Below are 18,038 nucleotides of genomic sequence, written 5' to 3' on the forward strand. Positions count from 1 at the left end.
TTTCTTTTCCTAAATTCCCACTTCACTCTCTCTCAGGTTGACCATGCATTCCCAATACCTTCAAAAGTCCAGCTTAGCACAATGGGAATTTAAGGTGCACAAAAGAATATAAGATTTTGATTTTTTTTTCTTTTTATTGAGGATGAGTTTTGTTTGTCATAGTTGAGATTCAGAGTCCATGGAGTAATTTCAATAAAGAAAAGGGAAAAATTCTTGTTTAGGGAGATTTGATCATGATAAATCTAAATATATCTGTTTAGATACACACAAGAGCAAAAGAGTTTGGCGAGTAGGGCTAACTGACTTTCTTGGTTCCTCCATCACTGGATTCATTCCAAGGGGCATGCAAAAAGGAATCCTCCTAGGGGAAATGCATTCCAGCTAGTCAAGAGTTTACTTTCCCCTTCAAGCTTAATACTGCTGTGATTCATAATTTTAGCCATGGTATATTTTAAGCTATAGTAAACATTTCACTGTTTTTTTTTCCCCTCAATGTATTTCAGAAAATACTTTGGAGAGAAGATTGGACTGTATTTTGCCTGGCTGGGAGTTTATACTCAAATGCTCATTCCTGCTTCCATTGTAGGGGTTATTGTGTTTCTGTATGGCTGTGCAACGGTGGATGAGAATATACCAAGGTAAAAAAAATATGCAGATGCTCACTTTTATTTCTTTACACATCCAAACGGCATTCAGAATCCAGGCTGTTATATATGTATGACACCAATCGTTTATTCAAGCTTTATGTTGGTGCTGAGTTGTAGGGTTGGAGCACTGAAATCTTCAATCCTACCTGGGACCAGGCCATCAGTTGGAATACTGGCCACAGCCGTTTTGCATTACTTATGCAGTGTGATAGAATAATGAGATCTTCATAAACACAGATCTTAGAGCCCCTCCCCTACCTTCCACCAGGCTGCCCTCATAAAGTTCATTCGTATCATTCATGGCATAGAGAGAATTCATACTGAATAGAGTTCAAAAATGTTCCTGAGGCTGGAAAACAAGACTTACAATAAGAAAAGGAGTACTTGTGGCACCTTAGGGACTAACCAATTTATTTGAGCATAAGCTTTCGTGAGCTACAGCTCACTTCATCGGATGCATACTTTCCATAGTATGCATCCGATGAAGTGAGCTGTAGCTCACGAAAGCTTATGCTCAAATAAATTGGTTAGTCTCTAAGGTGCCACAAGTACTCCTTTTCTTTGCGAATACAGACTAACATGGCTGTTACTCTAAGACTTACAATGTGAGGCTTAAGGAGCTCGATCTATTCAGTTTATCAAAGAGAAGTTTGGGCGGTAACTTGATCATTGTGTACAGAGACTTAGATGTGGAAAAGATATCAGATGGAAGGGATTTTTATTCTTGGTGACAAAGATATAACAAGATCCAATGGCTGGAAGTCAACTTTGAAATAAGATGCAATTTCCTAGCAGGGATGATGATTAAACTTTGAACATCTTACCTGGGTGGTGGTGAACTCACTATCATTGTTTGGAGTCTTCAAAATGAGATTAAATATCTTTCTAAAAGATATTCTTTAAGTCAGCTTCTGGGAAAAATTCTGCCTGTGTGTGCAGGAAGTCACATGGGACATAGGATGGTCATAGTGGTCTCTTCTGGCATGAGAGTCTGTGAATCCTGATGTTTATTTGTTCCCTTCATGGGCCTTGGAGAGAACAGGAAGCTCTGCATTACCCTCACCATGCTCAAAACACTTGCAGTTCTGCTTCAAGATAATGATTATGAACAAATATCATGCTTCAGGGATTCAGTGAGTCACCTGCAGGGGTCAGGAAGGATATTTTCCCCCAAAGCACAATTGGCCAGATGTATTTGGGATGGGAGCAGGGGGCAGTCACCTTCCTCGGAAGAATCAGGCAGTGGCCACAGCTGGAGATAGGACACCAGACAGGGTGGACTAATACTCTGAAGCAGCACAGAAAATCCTCTTTCTTAGAAGCTTGACTGGTATATCTTGTTCACATGCACAAGATACAACTGATCTCCACATTGGGGTTGAAAAGGAATTTCCCTCCAAATCATATTGGCAGAGACCTAGCAGGTTTTCACCTTCCTTTGCAGCATGGAGCACGAATCACCTGCTAGGATCATCTGGGCAAATCTCACCTAATCAATTCCCTTCCATTTCAGTGGCCTAAAGGTGTTGCTGGCACCTCAGTCTCTCCTGTTTTCTGCTTGTGGCACACAACAATTTAAACCCAAGTAACGGCTCAGTATAGGAGTAATTGCGTGAAATTTACTAGCCTGTGATGTACAGGGCAGAGTAGATGATCTAATAGTTCCATCTGGCCTTAAACTCTGTGAAATCTATGAAAAGGTGCACAAGGTACATGAATTCACCCTGTGCAGCCAGTCTTTCTCCTTTGCACAATTTCAGCACAAGCCTTGCCTCTCTGCATCAGGTTGAATTCCAAACTTAGGCTGCAGTCATAAACACAATGTGACTACTCAGGTGTATAACATCAATCACATGTGTTTGCAGAATCAAGTGAATACATGTGTTCATGTCAGATAATTTGGCAAAGTTTTAACATCAGTAAATTTTCTTATCTGTTGGAGTAAAGATACAATTAATCGTAAAATAGAATGTCCCTGCCAGCAGTTTAGGAATCTAGGCAGCCTGGTTCTGGAACAATTATAATTTAGAACTGCTGCATCATAAAACTTCCATATGCCTGATCAGAAATAGTTCACATCAATCAGGCCATTGGAGATGAGAAAAGATTAGTTTTCTGGGCGTTTGTTTTAGTTTTTCAAGTATAGTGGAAATATCAGTGCTATAGGATATGTAAAATAAATTAAGATAATTACATAATTTTGTATTGAACAACAGTTTTTCCTTCTGGTACTTGGTTGAAGCAACTAAAAACCCAAAATAAAATGCTACATATCTGTGAAAGTGTAGTGTCATTAAGGCCTAGAGTTTGGCACACCAGGAAGCTACTCCCCATTCCTGAAACCAGCTCTACACCAGACTGTCTGATGGACTGCATTAATATATGTATGCTGTCTGGCAATGGGTCCCAAGTGTCTATCTGCCAGCCTGCAAATGCCAGAACACAGTCAGCTTTGGCCACACCTCCTGCATGCCTCATCATTTGAGTATTTTACATGTGATGGGTACTCTTCCACACCAGGGGAATCTCTAGGAGGGAACATTTGGCCTCTTTCTGTTCCCTTTTAATGCTGGAGCTCTCAAAGGGTTTGAAGCAGATTTCAGGACTGAGTCCACAATATCCAATACTGGGCAAAAATGTTATGTTATCAGTATTCTACCACCTTAATAATCTAATAGTGAGTTATTATTATTTATTAATACAGTGCCATAGGTGTGCATGACAATGTATAAGCATTCACAGTATTTATCTAAGAGTTTGTTCTCCACAGCAGAAAGATAAAATATGTACAGAACAAAATACATGTTCTCAGAAAGTAGAATCTGCAAAACAGCTGTGGGTAAAAAAACAGATAGCATGTAGACAAAATAGAAGGTCACAGTTAAGCTTATGATGAATCAGCACTTGCTTAAGTTTTGAGTTTATATACACCTAAATCTCCAGAGATGTGACAAAATAATCATGTGGCCTGTTGATGAGGTATGTGCTAAAAATAATTTATTTTAGCTCACTTGTTGACAGCGACTTTTCTGTTCTTTTCATAATTGTAGATCAGATCATTATATAAATTAATCTTAAAAGAATATAAAAAAATTGTGTAACCAGAACACAGATGGCATGTCTGTTATAAAGTAGTGGAAAGCATCTACTATGAACAACAAAGACAACTCAAGAATACATATGTCTAAACTAGGTAATCTGGTCAAATTAGTAAAATCCAGGTGCCAGGTGTTTTTTAATTGTACTATTTAGTTATTTATTATACATTTTCAAAAAAGGCCTCTAATTTTGCATTTCCAGTTTTGCTTCCATAATCTGTTTCATGTGCAAATGATAGAAATTTAGATATCAATCAGGAACAATGATATCTGTGTCCACAAATCATGTAGTTGGATGTCTAGGGCAGATTTTCTGGTCTGATAGGGTTGCTTTGCATCACTCCAACTGTTGACAAGCTTAGCAGCCAGCATAGAAGCTCCTCCAATATCCCCTTACCAGCCTCTAGAATAGGGGGGGTTTCTGTGTAGACGATGTAGTGAGCTCATCTTCCTGCCCCAGATGCTAGAGTAATTGCTGGGAATCATAGGCAGTCTTGCTTAAAGTAGAGCAATCCCCTTCCTGCTGTGATTTATGCTGGGCACTGGCACAGGTTGAAATCAATTTTGCCTATCACCTCACCAGTCCTATCCCTTGCTTAGCACAGCAGGACTAGAGAATCTAGCCCCGAAACTCTATCACTTTCGCATGCTACTGATTGCACCTGCAATTGATTGTAGATGCAAAATTAGCATTTCAATTGAGGCACCTTAAAACATGTGGTGCTAAGATTCATGACTATATAGTGGCCTAATTCCAACAATTCCGAGACGCTCTTTCTCATACCGCACAGCAAACTTTAGACCGGACTGCCAGATAGTCTCTTTTCCCCATTAAATGGAGTGCAGGTCAAAGCAAAAAACATTGGATCAATTTCATTTAATGAGCCTCTTCTAACAGTGTTGCCTTGATCTGAGGTCACATATTCCCGATAGTGTAGTTCCAGAGACAGAGCTAAGTGAGGGGGTTGTCTTGAGGACAGTAGAGAGGAAGAACAGTTTTGTGATTAAAGCTCTGGAGATCGGAGTTCAATTTCCAGGTCTCCCACAGACACTCTCTCTCTCTCTCTCTGCCTCAGTTCCCCATGTATCAAATGGGGTTAATACTTATTTTTCTCCTATCCTTTGTCTGCCTTTATTTACACTGTAAGCACTTCAGAACAGGCTCTGTCTCACTTTGTGTTTATACAGTGAATAGCATAGGGCCTGATTCATTTCCTCTTGATGTCAATGGAGAGACTTCTGTTGACCTGAATGGGAATTGGATCAGGCCTATAGTGGGACCCTGATGTCATTTGGGGCTTCTAGGACTGACCATAATACAAAATAAGTAACAATACTAAGAAGAGGTTGAGAAATGAGAAGAAATATGAAGGGAGCATTTGGCAGCCCAGCAGGTTGAATGTGCATTCAGTGACGGGGAACATATGCAGAGGACAAATGTCTTATCAAAAGAAATGACCTGTGCATGTCAGATGAAATGTATTAACCTTACTCTTTGCATTTACTTGTCGCTTTCCTTGCAGTATGGAGATGTGTGATGACAGAAACAACATCACCATGTGCCCTCTATGTGACAAAACGTGCAGTTACTGGAAAATGAGCTCTGCCTGTGCCACCGCTCGAGCGAGTCACCTGTTTGACAACCCAGCAACTGTCTTCTTCTCTGTCTTTATGGCTCTGTGGGGTAAGAAATGTATGGCTTTGACGTGGGGTTTTTAATTCTCTTAAGTACAAGAGGAAAACAAACAAACAAACAAAAGCTAAACCAGTATTTCTATGCTCGGGCAGTTAATTATGTCAAGTTCCTCGTCACCCAGCCCCCTCCCCGCTTTTTCCAATGAAACTGTCGTCCCTAAATTTATATGCTGGACTGAAGGTTAAAATTCAGGAGGTTGCTCAGACGAATATAAAATGAAATTGTTAGGCATATGTCATATAACTGCTGCATGGCATGTCTAGATTTCATTAAGGGGATTGCACAGCTTGCCAACAAAATCTAGTTACAGAGCCAGCTTCCAAATTAGAACATTGCTGAAGAGATGTATAGAGTACGTGGGGCAGAGAGGGGAAAGAGGAGCGTAATGGCCGTTCGTGTCTCAGAACAAAACGTGACTGAGTTTTGCTGTGCTCATAAGTGCAATTAAGTTTATCAGGGAACAGGCCTGGACTAGTGGTCTGCACAGAGGACCATGAACCTGAAGCTGCTGCGTTCTAATTATTTTTCAAATGCTGACTCCTCCTGAGCTCTTGAGCAAGTTTCTCTGCTTCAGTTTCCACTTGTAAAATTGAGTTGTTAATATTTAGCTGTCCCAGGGAAGTGTTGTGAGAATGAATTAGCTAAAGTTTGTAAAGTGGTTAGAAGCATTGTGTAAGTGCTAAACATTATTACTATTGTCTCAGCTAGATTCCCTAGTGTGGACAGTAGCCTAGATGGTATCAGAAAACCCCGACACAGGAGATTTCTGTTGAAGAGAGATTCAGTGCTGAAGTAACACAAGGACTTATTCCTTTAGGATAGAGAACTCAGTTAGTCAAGATCATTGCCACTGGTGGGAAGCACAAAGCAATAGTTTCCTTTTAGCTGGTTGGGTGAACAGAGAGAACTCCAATTTCTAGCATTACTAATCTTTGTGGATGACATTCACTTGCTGTGGGAGGTTTCATATAAGGCCCTCATGGCTATGGAACCGTCACACTGGCCCTGCATGAGGGGGAATACCAGTTAAGTGACTAACCACATCCTCTGCAAGTCAGGGGGTTTCCATTAGGAGAGATAAAGATAGATGGTCTGGAGCCACTTGTGTACAAACTTAATACATAGGAACCCTGCACTAGGGAGCACAGACAAAGGCTAGCTGCCATTCCAGCCCACAGTCTGCATTTCAGCCTAATAGCCTGCTTCCGCTTCGGTGGGGGTGGATTCATTCCTACCATCCGCCACATTGAATAGCCACAACGTCACTAGTACGTCACTAAAAGCAGCACAAGGAGATTTTTGCCTATGCGGGCTTTTATGTATGAGTAGTGAGCTCCATTTTTGACACTGTATCTCATTTAGTTCTGGAAATACAACCTAGTTTCCATTTACTGAGATATATAGGGAACCATTTTTTTTATTAGCAGTAATTTAAGATGAGGTTAGTGTATCCTTCAAAATAAAGTAATAACTTTGTTTTCGTGGCCAAAATTTATAGAAGGTGCAATACCATCTGCTATGACTGAATATTCTGTTCAATATAAGGTTGGAAGAGGGGTGGGTACCTATCGTATGATCCTGTTGAGAGTTGGGTTAAAATGCACACAGAAAACAGGCATAATAAGATAATCAGCAGGAAATATGAAGGAGAGGTGCAGAATCTGTGGTGGTCAGTGATCTGTTATCTTGAACAGCATCTTGTCATGTTACATATATTGAGAAATGTGATATAACCCAGAGCAGCATGCCAACCCATGTCAGAGACTTTAAATAGTCTGATTCTGTCATATGGGTAATCAAATATCTACTTGCACGCTCTCTCTCTCTCTCTCTGTGTGCATTGACAGGTACTCCAATTGGTCTGCAGCCTACTCAAATGTATCATGACATGGAAGGTTGCCTGGGTTCCATTTCTTAGTAGAGTATATTGGTCCCCTCCACCCATTTTTGGTGACTGAAGGGGCAATCTCTATCATTATGCAAAGTCAGAGTAAACAAACAACTTGGGGGTGTGTCAGCAAAACACCTCCCCTACAACTGCTTGTGTATTTGGATACTTGTATATCCTTCATCACCAGAGCATCTGAAAGCCTCACAGACATTTATGAATTTATTCTTTGGGGCAGAGAAGTATTGCGCTTATTTTACAATGAAGAACTGAGATATAAGGCAATCAAGGCCCTTCTTTTAAAAAAGTATTTAAGCATATGCCTAACTTAAACGCTTGAATTTTTCCATTAACTTTAATAGTACTACTTACATGCTTAAGTACCTCAAAGTAAGGCCTTAGGCCTGGATACATAAAGGTACGTTGGCACCTCTGTGTCATTTTTAGATGCCACCATGATCCACAAAACTCCTATGTATTTTAGAGTAAGGCTATGTCAACACTACTGCCTATGTCAGCAAAACTTATGTCGCTCAGGGGTATAACTGTTCCACCCCCTGCGTGACATAAGTTATACCGACATACGTTTTCATGTGCACAGCACTATGTCGGCGGGAGAAATTCTCCCACGAACATAGCTACCGCCGCTCGCTGGGGTCAGGTTTTTATGCTGACGGGAAAGCTCTTTGTATGCCTGTCGACATAAAGCGTCTTCACCACATGCGCTGCAGTGGCACAGCTGTATCGGTTCAAGTGCACTGCTGCGGCGTGCGCTCTACACCTATGTTTCTGCCTCTGGGCATGCACCCTGCTGCTTCCCTCTAGGCTAGGGCTCCCAGCCATCCAGGATTGTCCTGGAGTCTCCAGGAATCAAAGAGTAATCTTTCATTCAAGATTATGTCCTGTGATGAAACCTCCAGGAATACGTCCAACCAAAATTGGCAACCCTACTCTAGGTACTCAGATGTTTATCTCTTACCCTAAGCCCCAGAGCAATCCACACCCAGGGGAAGATAGGCATTCATTCACCTAACTTCTGTGCTGGGCCTGATCCAGTCAGTGTGCTCAGAGGCTGCCACATAACTCCACACAAAACAATGGGGGGGGAGGGAAAGTTTCTTATATGCTTTAGCCCAGCGGTGAGGGTACTTACCTAGGAAGTGGGAAACCAAGGGTTCAAATCCCCCCTCTGCCTGAGGGGGAAAAGGGATTTGACCAGGAATCTGCCACTTCTCTTAGAGCCCCAACCACTGGACTATGGGATACTCTGATGTGGGACTCCTTCACTCTCCTGTTGAAGTTGTTCCACTTTAAATACATAATTGAATAATTAATATTAATTGGGCTGGAGGAAAAGGGAGAATCACTGTGTATCTTAGTGGTAAGAGCACTCAGTGGTGAGGTGACAGATCCGTTCTCCTCATCAGGCAGAGGGGAGTGGACTTGAACGTGGGGTCTCCCACACCCCAGGTGAGTACCCTCATCACTGGACTCAATGTTACAAGGGAGCTGTCTCCCACCCCCCAGCTGTTTTGTATGGAATTGTGCAGCCTCTGACCACACCTACTGGATCAGGCCCTGAAGACAAATTTGGCAGAGGAACCCTTATCTTCCCCCAGTTCATGTATCACAAGCAGAGATAGGCACCTCCCTTCAAGGGGTGGGCCTCAGGACATATCAACTATCCCATTGGCTCCTGGCCTAGGTTACTGGCTTTTGTGGATTGCATTCCTGGGCACCTATGCCTCCCCATTCATTGTACAGGAAGCCTAGGCACCTAACTCAGGTCTTGTGGACTGCGGTGTTGTTCCTGTGATTATCTGGGAGCCTGAGACCCTTTGTGGATGTGGATCTAAGTGACTTCCACAAAATCACACAGGAAATCTCTGGAAGGGCTGGGAATGGAACTGCGATAACCTGAGTCACAGGATAGGGCCTTAACTACAAGATCATCCTTCCTCTCTCACATGGCCAACCTGCCTGGCACCTAGACAGTTGTTCCACATCTGCTACTGTTGCTACAAGCCAATAACACACTGTGCTTCCCAAAGACAGGATTTTTCCCATACCATACCCTTATGTGTCCGTGACTTACTGGTCTTTCTCACGCCACCTCCAACACACATGCTGTATTGCTATGGAGACAAGAGTTCATTCCTTAGGTATCAGAAAGGTGAAGATTTTGTCACAGTTATTTTTAGTAAAAGTCAGGGACAGGTCACGGGCAATAAACAAAAATTCACGGAAGCCCATGACCTGTCCCTGACTTTTACTAAAAATAACTGTGACAAAATGGGGCTGAGCCCAAGCCCTACTGTGGGAGGAGAGCAGGAGGGTCCCCCTGCCGCCCATGGTGGCTGACAGCTCCGGATTTCCCCACAACCTGCAGCAGCTGAGAGCTGCATGGGTGCCTACAGTGGCTCGAGCTCCAGGTGGCCCCCCACCACCTGTTGCTGTTGCGAGTTGTAAGGGGCCCTTCATCACCTGCAGCGACTCAGAGATCTGGGGTTCTCCTGCTGCCCATGACAGCTAGGAGCTGCGGGGGTCTCCGCTGCCCACGGCGTCTCGGAGCTCTAGGGCCAGCGTGTGAGAGCTCCGGGTCCCCCCCAACCTGTGGCTGCTGAGAGCCCCTCCGCTGTGGCTCAGAGCTCGGAGCTGCAGGGACCCCCTGTCACCTGCAATACCTGGGAGCTGCGGATCCCCCATCTCTTAAATAAGCAGTCTGACATTGATTTTCTGTCCCCTAAAAATAAGGCCTGAATTTGTGTGGTATGAAACCTCATCCAGAATCCCTCAAAATCCAGCTCAAATAATGATCTAGAAAGCAATCTACCAGAACCTTTGAGCTCAGTTTGTGTTTATGGGCACAGATGAAATATGAAAATGCATGTGTGTTTGGCAGAAAGACATTCTTTCTTTGCTACTTCTTTGAACCTGCCGCACTCAGTTGGTGCTTCTCATATGAGTTAACAGATGGCTATGTTTCAGATGTAATATTTAATTTTACATTTTTCTAAGTTGATGCTGTAAAATGATTTCTGGTAGCAGCATGACACAATGTGTCTTTCATTTTCTCACTGTACATGAAAACTACAGACCACAGTGTAAGAGCTCCCAGGGACACAGAGAAGGGGCAGGGATTCAAGGATTATATCATAGACTGTTTTAAGATATAATTATGATGTTACCAGTTTACAGGAAGCACAAGAGTTATAAAGGGGTTCAGCTGTAGGCTTTGTACGTGAGAATTTCACTTGGAGGACTGATGAATGCTAAAAGCATAGCCTGATTCCAGTCACCCTTTTATCTATATTAGTCTTTCTGTCTCTCCCCTCTCTGCTTCCAAGGTTTTACTGAATATCATGGGTACATCTTGTTGAGCACATCTGTTAGTATTCACTGCAGAAGAATTCTTGTGCGGTTAGCCTTTCTCAATGGACTTGCTTCTTTCATAATTACTTATTTACTGAACTGTGCTGGTTTGTTCCCAGCATTAAAATGTATGTCCTCTGAGAACTTCCTCCACCTCAAAGGCACGTACACTGATAAAGAACAGGGTTATTTGCTACAACTCAAGAGTTGTTTTCATATTGCTCCTTTTTCCTGGGTCTAGCCTGTTAAAAACAAAATGACTGCTGCACAGTGGATCCCCTTACAATGGCCATTAAAAAGCTCCCTATTTGCAACACTTATCAGGTTTGGTCTACATGCAGTTTTTGTATAACTATTTTGGTTACGTGTGTGATCATTTATTGAAACAGTTATACTAGTAAAACCTCTAGTGTGGACATATTTACATCAGTATAAAGGTGTCTTATACAGTATAGCTTACGGTATGTCTACACTACGAAATTAGGTCGAATTTATAGAAGTCGGTTTTTTAGAAATCGTTTTTATATATTCGAGTGTGTGTGTCCCCAATGAAAATGCTCTAAGTGCATTAAGTGCATTAACTCGGCGGAGTGCTTCCACAGTACAGAGGCTAGAGTCGACTTCCGGAGCGTTGCACTGTGGGTAGCTATCCCACAGTTCCCGCAGTCTCTGCTGCCCATTGGAATTCTGGGTTGAGATCCCAATGCCTGATGGGGCTAAAACATTGTTGCGGGTGGTTCTGGGTACATATCGTCAGGCCCCCGTTCCCTCCCTCCCTCCGTGAAAGCAGCAGCAGACAATCATTTCGCGCCTTTTTTCTTGAGTTACCTGTTCAGACGCCATACCACGGCAAGCATGGAGCCCACTCAGGTAACCGTCACCATATGTCTCCTGGGTGCTGGCAGACGTGGTACTGCATTGCTACACAGCAGCAGCAACCCCTTGCCTTGTGGCAGCAGATGGTGCAATAGGACTGGTAGCCGTCATCGTCATGTCCGAGGTGCTCCTGGCCACGTCGGCCCAGAGCGCCTGGGCAGACATGGGTGTAGGGATTACATTAGAAGTGACTTGACCAGGTCATTCTCTTTAGTCCTGCAGTCAGTCCTATTGAACCATCTTATGGTGACCAGGCAGGCGATACGGATGGCTAGCAGTCCTACTGCACCGTCCTCTGCCGAGCAGCCATGAGATGTGGATGGCATGCAGTCCTTCTGCACCGTCTGCTGCCAGCCAAAGATGTAAAATATAGATGGAGTGGATCAAAACAAGAAATAGACCAGATTTGTTTTGTACTCATTTGCTTCCCCCCTCCCCCGTTTAGGGGACTCATTCCTCTAGGTCACACTGCAGTCACTCACAGAGAAGGTGCAGCGAGGTAAATCTAGCCATGTATCAATCAAAGGCCAGACCAACCTGCTTGTTCCAATAAGAACAATTACTTAGGTGCACCATTTCTTATTCGAACCCTCCGTGAAGTCCTGCCTGAAATACTCATTGATGTAGAGCCACCCCCTTTGTTGATTTTAATTCCCTGTAAGCCAACCCTGTAAGCCATGTTGTCAGTCGCCCCTCCCTCCGTCAGAGCAACGGCAGACAATCGTTCCGCGCCTTTTTTCTGTGCGGACGCCATACCAAGGCAAGCATGGAGGCCGCTCAGCTCACTTTGGCAATTAGGAGCACATTAAACACCACACGCGTTATCCAGCAGTATATGCAGCACCAGAACCTGGCAGAGCGATACCGGGCGAGGAGGCGACGTCAGCGCGGTCGCGTGAGTGATCAGGACATGGACGCAGATTTCTCTGAAAGCATGGGCCCTGGCAATGCATGCATCATGGTGCTAATGGGGCAGGTCCATGCTGTGGAACGCCGATTCTGGGCTCGGGAAACAAGCACAGACTGGTGGGACCGCATAGTGTTGCGGGTCTGGGACGATTTCCAGTGGCTGCGAAACTTTCGCATGCGTAAGGGCACTTTTATGGAACTCTGTGACTTGCTTTCCCCTGCCCTGAAGCGCATGAATACCAAGATGAGAGCTGCCCTCACAGTTGAGAAGTGAGTGGTGATAGCCCTGTGGAAGCTTGCAACGCCAGACAGTTACCGGTCAGTTGGGAATCAATTTGGAGCGGGCAAATCTACTGTTGGGGCTGCTGTGATGCAAGTAGCCCACGCAATCAAAGATCTGCTGATATCAAGGGTAGTGAGTCTGGGAAATGTGCAGGTCATAGTGGATGGCTTTGCTGCAATGGGATTCCCTAACTGTGGTGGGGCCATAGACGGAACCCATATCCCTATCTTGGCACCGGAGCACCAATCCGGCAAGTATATAAACCGCAAGGGGTACTTTTCAATAGTGCTGCAAGCTCTGGTGGATCACAAGGGACATTTCACCAACATCAACATGGGATGGCCGGGAAAGGTACATGACGCTCGCATCTTCAGGAACTCTGCTCTGTTTCAAAAGCTGCAGGAAGGGACTTTATTCCCAGACCAGAAAATAACTGTTGGGGATGTTGAAATGCCTATAGTTATCCTTGGGGACCCAGCCTACCCCTTAATGCCATGGCTCATGAAGCCATACACAGGCAGCCTGGACAGTAGTCAGGAGCTGTTCAGCTACAGGCTGAGCAAGTGCAGAATGGTGGTAGAATGTGCATTTGGACGTTTAAAGGCGCGCTGGCGCAGTTTACTGACTCGCTTAGACCTCAGTGAAACCAATATTCCCACTGTTATTACTGCTTGCTGTGCGCTCCACAATATCTGTGTGAGTAAGGAGGAGATGTTTATGGCAGCGTGGGAGGTTGAGGCAAATCGCCTGGCTGCTGGTTACGCGCAGCCAGACACCAGGGCGGTTAGAAGAGTACAGGAGGGCGCGGTATGCATCAGAGAAGCTTTGAAAACCAGTTTCATGACTGGACAGGTTACGGTGTGAAAGTTCTGTTTGTTTCTCCTTGATGAAATCCCCCGCCCCTTGGTTCACTCTTCTTCCCTGTAAGCTAACCACCCTTCCCTCCTCCCTTCGATCACCGCTTGCAGAGGCAATAAAGTCATTGTTGCTTCACATTCATGCATTCTTTATTCATTCATCACACAAATAGGGGGATGACTACCAAGGTAGCCCAGGAGGGGTGGTGGAGGAGGGAAGGAAAATGCCACATAGCACTTTAAAAGTTTACAACTTTAAAATTTATTGAATGCCAGCCTTCTGTTTTTTGGGCAATCCTCTGTGGTGGAGTGGCTGGTTGGCCAGAGGCCCCCCCACCGCGTTCTTGGGCATCTGGGTGAGGAGGCTATGGAACTTGGAGAGGAGGGCGGTTGGTTACACAGGGGCTGTAGTGGCAGTCTGTGCTCCAGTTGCCTTTGCTGCAGCTCAACCATACACTGGAGCATACTGGTTTGATCCTCCAGCAGCCTCAGCATTGAATCCTGCCTCCTCTCATCATGCTGCCGCCACATTTGAGCTTCAGCCCTCTCTTCAGCCCGCCACTTACTCTCTTCAGCCCTCCACCTCTCCTCCCGGTCATTTTGTGCTTTCCTGCACTCTGACATTATTTGCCTCCACGCATTCATCTGTGCTCTGTCAGTGTGGGAGGACAGCATGAGCTCAGAGAACATTTCATCACGAGTGCGGTTTTTTTTCTTTCTAATCTTCATTAGCCTCTGGGAAGGAGAAGATCCCGTGATCATTGAAACACATGCAGCTGGTGGAGAAAAAAAAAAAGGACAGCGGTATTTAAAAAGACACATTTTATAAAACAGTGGCTACACTCTTTCAGGGTAAACCTTGCTGTTAACATTACATACATAGCACATGTGCTTTCGTTACAAGGTCGCATTTTGCCTCCCCCCCACCGCGTGGCTACCCCCTCAAACCTCCCTCCTCCCCGTGGCTAACAGCGGGGAACATTTCTGTTCAGCCACAGGCAAACAACCCAGCAGGAACAGGCATCTCTGAGTGTCCCCTGAAGAAAAGCACCCTATTTCAACCAGGTGACCATGAATGATATCACTCTCCTGAGGATAACACAGAGAGATAAAGAACGGATGTTGTTTGAACACCAGCAAACATACACTGCAATGCTTTGTTGTACAATGATTCCCGAGTACGTGTTACTGGCCTGGAGTGGTAAAGTGTCCTACCATGGAGGACGCAATAAGGCTGCCCTCCCCAGAAACCTTTTGCAAAGATTTTGGGAGTACATCCAGGAGAGCCGCGAATGCTAGGGCAAATTAATCCTTTCACATGCTTGCTTTTAAACCATGTATAGTTTTTAAAAGGTACACTCACCAGAGGTCCCTTCTCCGCCTGCCGGGTCCAGGAGGCAGCCTTGGGTGGGTTCGGGGGGTACTGGCTCCAGGTCCAGGGTGAGAAACAGTTCCTGGCTGTTGGGAAAACTGGTTTCTCCGCTTGCTTGCTGTGAGCTATCTACAACCTCATCATCATCATCATCTTCTTCTTCGTCCCCAAAACCTGCTTCCGTGTTGCCTCCATCTCCATTGAAGGAGTCAAACAACACGGCTGGGGTAGTGGTGGCTGAACCCCCTAAAATGGCATGCAGCTCATCATAGAAGCGGCATGTTTGGGGCTCTGACCCGGAGCGGCCGTTCGCCTCTCTGGTTTTCTGGTAGGCTTGCCTCAGCTCCTTAAGTTTCATGCGGCACTGCTTCGGGTCCCTGTTATGGCCTCTGTCCTTCATGCCCTGGGAGATTTTGACAAAGGTTTTGGCGTTTCGAAAACTGGAACGGAGTTCTGGTAGCACAGATTCCTCTCCCCATACAGCGATCAGATCCCGTACCTCCTGTTCAGTCCATGCTGGAGCTCTTTTGCAATTCTGGGACTCCATCATGGTCACCTCTGCTGATGAGCTCTGCATGGTCACCTCTGCTGATGAGCTCTGCATGGTCACCTCTGCTGAGGAGCCCTGCATGGTCACCTGCAGCTTGTCACGCTGGCCAAACAGGAAATGAGATTCAAAAGTTCGCGGTTCTTTTCCTGTCTACCTGGCCAGTGCATCTGAGTTGAGAGTGCTGTCCAGAGTGGTCACAATGGAGCACTCTGGGATAGCTCCCGGAGGCCAATACCGTTGAATTGTGTCCACAGTACCCCAAATTCGACCCGGCAAGGCCGATTTAAGCGCTAATCCACTTGTCGGGGTGAAGTAAGGAAATCGATTTTAAGAGCCATTTAAGTCGAAAAAAAGGGCTTCATCGTGTGGACGGGTGCAGGTTTACATCGATTTAATGCTGCTAAATTCGACCTAAAGTCCTAGTGTAGACCAGGGCTCATTCTCCTTTATTTTACTTCCCTAATGGGAATAACTTATAAGTACCTTTATACCAATATAACTGTGTCCACACTTGGGGATGTGCTGGGGGGGAAGGGGTCATACCACTTTAACTATACCAGTATAGTTAGAGATCTGCAACTGTTATGTACGGACAAAACTAATACTGTTCAGCTTGATAGGCAGCCATATACAAATGACACCTGCTAATATCATTACAGAGACACAAAATATTAGTTAAATTTGATTTGGGCACCTAACTCCCTGAGGTACCTTTGAAAATTCCAGCCTTAATCGTGCACTTAACTATCCGCTACCAGGAACAAACAAAGGTTTTGTGGGTATATGAGCATTTCTTTTGGCTCCCATAGTTAAAAGTTGGCTCCCAGAGTTTGGCCCTTAGTATTTACCAAGTACTCCTACTGGAGAACTCAGAATTCTCACTAACATAAATTTCCATTTACAATTTAATTATAAATTATTTTTAAAAACATCTCCTGAAATTAAACTGCCCTAATAACTAGCCACCTTCTGTCCAAACCTAATGGAAGTTTTGGATGTACCAGATATGCGAAACCAGGCCCTTATGCATAATAGTTTTACTTATTAACATCTTGTAGATATCAGGCCAATTCTGCTCTCAGTTGTTCTCAGTGGAGATCCTCTGGATTTACACCAGGGTAACTGAGAATAAATTTGACCCAACACACCTAAGCAGATACTTTAGACAAATTCTAACCCAGGCCAATTTGATTTTGAAGACCTTATAAATGGTCCAAATAACTATGCTCTAACAAACTTTTTTTTAATTTCTAGCTGCCACTTTTATGGAACACTGGAAGAGAAAACAGATGCGTCTCAACTATAGATGGGATCTGACTGGGTTTGAAGAGGAAGAGGTTAGTTTTTAAGTTGGTTTGGTTTGACTCCATTTCCTGGTTTTGTTTTGTTACATTTTAACTTCAATAGTTACACTGTAAATGGCGCCTTACTCTAAACTGTTAAGACTTTGCTTCATGGAATACTGCAAGAATTTTGCAGTAATTCCTTGGTACAAAGGAAGATCCTGTATGTGAACTATTTCTGAGTTTTTTATTATGGGTGTATTGCTGGCACATCTTGTTCCCATGGAAGCATAATTGTATATCTACAACAACACCCCCCCCACACACACACACACTGTTTTTAAAAAAATTATGTTAGGTCATACCTAGTAATGCAGGCATGGAATATATTGCTCATACATAATTCCCTGACTCAAGAAAGGACATTAAAAGCAGAGAGACTTACTCGCCTCTTAGCTACTCTGCTATAAGTCAGGAATGGCTCTGTCAAAGTTGATAAAGTTTACACCATTGTAAAGCCAGCATGAAGAACCAGTTTCTGAAAATGGCATAGTTGCTCCATTCAAGCCAATGGGAAAAGCTCCCATAAACATTAATGGTGCAGGATCACATTTTAATCAGGAAAATTTTGTGGAAAATACTGCAGGTACATTGGTATGGAGCATTGTGTAAAAACACTAGGGACACAAATTTGGAGGTTGTCTTTGCCGTGTGTGCCAAAAGACATGTTTGGGAGTGGTTAGAGATAGGAAGATCCAAGCAAAAGAGTACTAAATATATAATATATGCAAAAGAGTGCTAAATATTAAAATGTTTATGGAATAAAAGGAAAAGAGACATTTTGAGGATCTACATTTCAAAGCCCCTGATCCAAAGTCCATTGGAGGCAGTTGTAGTTTATCAGTGGCTTCAATACGTTTTGGATGAGACCCTAGCCACACAATTCATTTGAGCATCTTTGGCATACACAAAAAACCCATAGAAGATAAGGAGTACGGTTTAGATTTATTCCATCTCAGGTGTTTTGGGTTTTTTAGAAACAATATTTGGATTGCAAATTGGAATTGAAGGCAATGGGAGTTCTGAGTGGTAAATATTTTGGGCTTTATTCAGCCCAAAAAACCATTCAAAGCCATCACTCAGCTGCAGCTGTTCCACTAACTTCCATGAGAGCTGGACTGGGCCCAATATCTTTGTAAAGTTCATT

General features: G+C 44.1%; 1 protein-coding gene across 3 annotated transcripts in view; it reads left to right on the forward strand.

Moving 5' to 3' along the window:
* The window catches only part of ANO1 (anoctamin 1), a 132,921-nt gene that overhangs the window by 89,799 nt on the left and 25,084 nt on the right, over positions 1-18,038 (forward strand). For all 3 annotated transcript variants that reach the window (XM_043549369.1, XM_037899984.2, XM_027830143.3), the window contains 3 exons: positions 504-638; positions 5,269-5,429; positions 16,803-16,885. In XM_043549369.1, the coding sequence (XP_043405304.1) occupies positions 504-638; positions 5,269-5,429; positions 16,803-16,885 (379 nt within the window). The remainder of the gene's footprint in view (positions 1-503; positions 639-5,268; positions 5,430-16,802; positions 16,886-18,038) is intronic.

The sequence above is a fragment of the Chelonia mydas genome, chromosome 6, assembly GCF_015237465.2.
Source record: "Chelonia mydas isolate rCheMyd1 chromosome 6, rCheMyd1.pri.v2, whole genome shotgun sequence".
Classification (NCBI taxonomy): domain Eukaryota; kingdom Metazoa; phylum Chordata; order Testudines; family Cheloniidae; genus Chelonia; species Chelonia mydas.